Source organism: Bemisia tabaci, chromosome 4 (assembly GCF_918797505.1).
Source record: "Bemisia tabaci chromosome 4, PGI_BMITA_v3".
NCBI lineage: Eukaryota > Metazoa > Arthropoda > Insecta > Hemiptera > Aleyrodidae > Bemisia > Bemisia tabaci.
This window is the reverse complement of record NC_092796.1, coordinates 21,463,686-21,469,685: the sequence shown is the minus strand read 5'-3', so window position 1 is coordinate 21,469,685 and position 6,000 is coordinate 21,463,686. Positions and strand designations below refer to the sequence as shown.

Here is a 6,000-nt window from a genome sequence, read left to right as displayed (position 1 = left end):
AATCGATTATTAAGGTGTTCGTTGCGAACACCCTGTTAATCGATCCTTTTCAACAGGTTTAAATGGCAGATCAATCGATGTATCGCGTATAGCACGCCACGCCACCCATATAACCATGTCAATAAAAAAACCTAACTCTAATTTTGCACTGAAAATAAAATAGCAAAGTGAGAAGAAGAATGTATACAATGATTTTATTGATTGGTTAAAATAGGTCTTGAGAATACCTAAAAATTAAATTGAAACGGAATGTATTTTCTTTTCCATTTATTAAGTGATACCTACGGATAGCTCACAAATAAAAATTATGGTCCAAAAGAAATTGAAATTCATCTATTTAATATATTGATTTTTTAGCCTTCCTTTTTTCACCATATTCTATTTTATGAAATAACTATTGAATACTTTCTATTTTATCCCACGATCGAATTATATCTGCTAATTTCATCGGCACGAGGCGGCAACGAAGGACAGGAGCTACCTCGCTTGAAAACCGTGTTTTCGGTCGCGGGTACACCGTAAAAAAGATGTTACGGCGACGAAACTGAAAGAAATAGGGCCCGGCCGGGGTGCGGAGTCTGCCGATACCCATCACAGATAGCGCTGGCGTTATCTTTACATCACTCGGACAAGTGATACGTCTTAACTAGCCATTTAATTTCGTATTACTCGCGCGGTGCCACCCTCGCCCCTTCCCCGGAGAAATTCCTCGGTCCGGAATATGCAAACGAGTGTAAAACCGACACTATTTTAACACTTTTAATTAACCGGTCATCCCCGCCCCTTCCTGCTGCATCCCCTCGCGTGGATTTTATTGAGGCTCGGTCAAGTGGAGGACTCTCATCTTTATTCGTCCATGTCGATGGAGTTTTCAACAGTGACGTTGCCGGGTGGACCATTACATGGTAAAAATCCAACTGAGGGGCTCGAAGGACTAGAGTCCCTTTATACTGAGAGTCAAGACAATTTGAATCCATTTCTGATTGGTTCCCGTATTTTAGGCCTCCACAGTGTCACAAACGGGAATAAAGATTACATTTTCACCAATTGCAAAGATTATAATCTGGAATGGACCAGGGAATTACGGGTTCGGCAAGGAACAAACGGAATGAGAGGAGGAACGGAGAAAGGCATTTGAGAATGGGCCGATCAAAGATTACGAAAAACGTTCAATTTCTGTAATCTTTATTCCCGTTTGTGACATCCATGAGCCGAATTGTCTTGACTCTCAGTATAAAGGGACTCTACGAAGGACGAGGCGAATACATGTTGTTTCTGATATTTTGAGAAAAACGTGTTCAGAGTTTCTACATTATATGAAGCTTTATGGCATATCAGCCTTATGGAGAAAGAAAGTTCATATACTTATATTATGATGCTGTAAAATTGGACATTACCGGTGAATTTTTCACGGTAATTATTTCAAACCTAGATTACGTTAAAAGCACCAATAACTCATTGTTTTTTTTGGAAAATTGCACTTATGCGCCTTGCCCTCCAAGCCTTTCAACACTTAAGAGCACCAGGGGTTGATTTTTGAAATTGATGGACAAAGCTATAGACAAAGAAGACGACGGGAAAATGGAGCGATTCTATAAGTTGAAACGAGTGGTTGTTATAGACTAAGGGGGAGAACGATGGAATAAGTATGGGGTCTCTCGTGGGTTAGCGTTGGGTAGTCTATTAGTTAGATCCTTGGTCCAATTTAACCACTCGCTACCAATAGGATCACTCCAACTTCCATTTTTTTTCCTTATCGATCGTTTTGTCTATAAATTTCAACAAAAAGCCTGCTGCAAGTTGATTAGGTGACTGACCTTGCGGAAAAAGATACGGGCCTATACGAAGGGAAATGTTCCTACAGGGCGATCCAAAATTCCTGCACCACTCCTACAATCCTCATAGGTTCTTGCCCTTTTCCCGAATGATCCCATAAACATTTTGGGGGCTCTAAAAGTCGTTCCCTTTGACTAAGGAACTTTCACAAAATTTCAAGCCTGCACCTTAATTTATTCAAAGGTTATAGGGATGATGTCAGGTGCTGCGAATTTTGAGTAAAATAAAAATAGTGACAAATTCATGTCGTTTGATTTAATACAAAATTAACTTAAAATGGAACTAAGGCCGCAAAAGAAAAGATAAAATGAAAACCTGGGGCTTTTCGCAGTGCTCACACCTGCATTTTAAACCGGATGTATGGAAGTAAATTTTTAAAGGAAACCAAACTATACTGAGCCTCGCCGCTGTTAATATTCGACTCCATGGTCCAAACTGGACCAGGTTGGTAACAACATGATCTCAAAGTGGTTCTATCAACACCGTTTTCAGCAGGGTATCAGGTGCGTTCACTTCAGCAAGCAGATTAACCATATCCTACAAATCATGAGAATTCGAGAGGATTTTGCAACGCGGACATGGAAATTGGGTGGTAATAGAGGTGGTAAATCATTGTTTACGAACTGTAACCCAACACCGAAAACAAGTGTATGTCCAGGTTGACGACGTTATCGGGGTTTTTACGGGTATTTCGCCCGGTTCCCGGCCCCCGGGAAGTTCGTAAAACATCTCTCGCTGAGGTCCTGCTCATTAACGGGAGATTCACTGATTTGGATTTCTAACGACCCCCCCTCCCTCCCCCTCCCCCGGTCCAGAGGCCCGTGCCCGTGCCCGGACGTAGTCCTCACAATTGGGCGTTTTAATTAAAATGTCATTCGTTGATACCAGGAAAGGTGTCGGTGTGGAGACGTTATCGAAACGTGATTTTGGTCAAAGTTGTAAATTTTCGGGCTCGCATCTGACTTTCGGCAGTGACTGTCGTTCTCAATGCATCGGACTTATAACTTGTAACTATTCTGGAAGTTGGGGCGTTTTATATGTAAGTATGGATAAAACAATGAAACCACGTTACACATTTTAGCCAAATCATTGCGAGGAAATGTAATTAATTTCGAAGAAAATGCAAATTTTACTTCGACAGTGACTGTGTCATTCTCAATTGGATTGCTTTTTGCGAAAAGGAACCGAGAGCATTCCGATTTTTCTGGGACTAAGCAACTTACATTCTTTGCGATAAAACTACTAGACTCGTGCAAACCAGATATACATTTTTGGAAAAAAAACAAATGATTATATCTGGATTTTGCGTAAAACTTTTATCCTAGACCACACACCTAAGAATATCAAATGTATCGACTTTTTTGCGGAATGAACTTGATTTCTAATATAAGCCAATTTCTGGTTGAAGCATAATTTGTGAAGCTCATGTATTCAAAAGCTGTAAAATTCGCTTTAGATTCGATGCGCTTCATTTGAAGCCCATATTTTCCTTAGAACCCTTTCATCTTTCAAACTTGAAAAATATTGGGATATAAAGCTTTTTTCTGTGTATTTCTTACACAAAGTAGCCTGATTTGTTGTCAGTCTTTACGGTTAGCAGAATCTCTGTAACTTTCAACCTTGAAATATTTGTACGTCCGTTAGTAAATCCGCGATAAACGTCAAATTTTTTCTCGTGTCCATGGAGGTTTACTGTTGGTCTCAGAAGCAGTGACAGGACCGCTCAAGAATTCAGTTATGGCTCGAGGTAAAAAACGCCTTCATTTCAAGAGTGTGCACCGCACGTCACATAGCTGAGCGTGGGAACGTAGGAACTATTGTATTCACTTCATTTGAAGGCGGTATTTACCTCACAGATGCTGAGTCTAAACCTCTAACCATGCAGAGGAACAGGGAGTCTACCACATTTTCACCTGTTTGACACTTATTATGTTCTTACTTTTTTTCTGCAATATCCGGCTCTATCATGAAAGAGTACCACTGTACTTTGCTGACTAATTAATTAAACCTAATTTTTCTTGAGAAGAAACATGCACAAAGAATTTAAACATGAAAAACCGTATTTTAATTTTCAAAATATCTGTAGGGCAAATCACCACTAACCTAATTTTTAAGAGTACGCACTAAGGAAACATCCAAATATTCAAAACCTGACAATTCTAATTTAAGTATTGAAAGTCCAATTTATAAAAAAAAAGCCTAAAAATGCACGAGGTTCTGATAATTCAACTGTAGACTTATTAAACCTGCACTTTTTACGTAGAGTACTATTTAAACATTTCCACCCCCATTTTCACAATCTATCACTTTTAGAGTATTCTCGGCACCAAAATATTCAGTATTTATAGTGTTTTCATTCAGAGGGAGCTTTAGTGACGTAATCAATTCTGTTCTCCTCTTCTGATGACTTGCTCATATTACTTTTGCTTGAAACTTTCGAAAGGCTGTCTTTCTGTTGCGAGCTGCTTGACTGTTTCTTCAGCATTTTTCTCTTCGGGAATCCAGGCATCATATCCATTTGAACTGAAAAAAAAGTACTTGAAATAGCAAAAAAGGACATGACTTAAAGTCATAAAATGTGTGAAAAGTATCTAGTTTTCCAAAGGAAAAGGATTCACTGAGGACTTTAAAAGCGAGCGATGTCAAGATCAACTAACTTGAGTTTCTTACTTTCAAGATAGGGGGTTTGAGTATTTTTGTGTTCAAATCGTCGCTCCTCTGACGTAAGGGCGTGTCTCGATTTTTACGTGAAACTTCTTCTCCGTTCAACTCTATGGTCCCGGGCTCACGTGAAAATAGAGGTACGCCATTACGTCAGAGAAGCGACGTAATGAGCCTCCAGTTTCAAGTTGGTCTTATACATTACAGATGAGTAATTTGGTTTGAAAACTTCGTAGGAATGCAGTTCCTCATATCAAAACAAAGAGAAAGTATTATTCTGAATAAACGTAAACTGTTTTACAAAAGGAAGATGCTCTATCTATTTATTTATTTTTTTTTTTAATAAAAAAAGCCTTTATAACATGATAGTAATTCTTTCGGATCCCAGGCAAAAATTAAAGTTTTTCACTTTGTGATGGCATTCACAACGTTGAAGATTCTGACTGAATAAAGGTCACATAAACTCAGCGTGAAGTTATATCAAACATTGCAGACTTTGTCATCGAGCGGAAAAGAGAATTTATTAAGCTCTGTACATTCTTTTCTGGGATAATAGCCTCAGATGGTGCTCAAAATTTGCTGAGTTGGATAGTGTCTCCAGTTTCCTAAATAAATTACTTAAGACATTCTGGTTCATATAAAATATCATTTCGCGGAAAATGTTTAAATCTAGTAACGCAATAAGCACGATGTGACAAACATTATCAAAACTACAACTCCTATAGTTCTTCCCCGTCTGCAAATCATGGTTCTCACTTGCAAAGGCTTTCCCCGTTCCCGGCCATTGCCAAAAGCATGTGCGTCATTCACGCGAATACTTAGTCACGCAACAAGTTTGTACGTCAGATTGAAAAATGGCCATTTTTTTGTGGGACGACATGGCGCTACAAATTGTGGAAAGTAGACTGTAGGTTGAGTCTCTCTCCTGGAGAGACTGAGAGCTTATGCAAATTTGATTTTCGTTTTTCCCGGCCTGAGGCCCTATCAAATGTCCCGATGCTGGAAATTTTTCGCGGACGTGTTCGGATAAATATATAACTTCCATGTAGAAATACTATTAGAGTATTAAATTCCTAATTTCAAAGGACAAAACTCAATTAAGATTGGATTAATTTTGGGGTACACCATGAATTGAACTATTTTTAATCCTAGACCAACATCAAAACATTTCAACTGATTCAATTATGATTATGAATTTATGAATTATGTGCCTTTATTTTGATAAATTTATGAATATGTGTCTCTTGAAGTCCTAAATAAGTTAGCAATTATCGCCATCATCATAACACACTATTCAATTAGAATTGTTTAAATAATAAGGAAGACAGAGAAGATGCTTTGTAAGCTTCATAATTCATCATAGTTGGGACGGACTTAGATCCAGATACCTCCAATTTCAATGGGGCCGCGAGAAAAAGATTTATGGATGACTTCAAGGATCCTACATGATTCATCGATTATATGCGGAACATAAATTATATTTTTTTTCATAAAAAGGTTGAA

At 38.4% G+C, this 6,000-nt stretch overlaps 1 protein-coding gene across 3 annotated transcripts in view; it reads right to left on the bottom strand.

The window, feature by feature from the left end:
- Window positions 1–3,878: 3,878 nt before the first annotated feature.
- Window positions 3,879–6,000, bottom strand: part of LOC109037104 (protein phosphatase 1 regulatory subunit 42) — a 46,976-nt gene continuing 44,854 nt past the window's right edge. For all 3 annotated transcript variants that reach the window (XM_072299505.1, XM_072299506.1, XM_019051602.2), the window contains one exon: window positions 3,879–4,359. In XM_072299505.1, coding sequence (XP_072155606.1) covers window positions 4,190–4,359 — 170 coding nt within the window. In that variant the 3' untranslated portion in view covers window positions 3,879–4,189. The remainder of the gene's footprint in view (window positions 4,360–6,000) is intronic.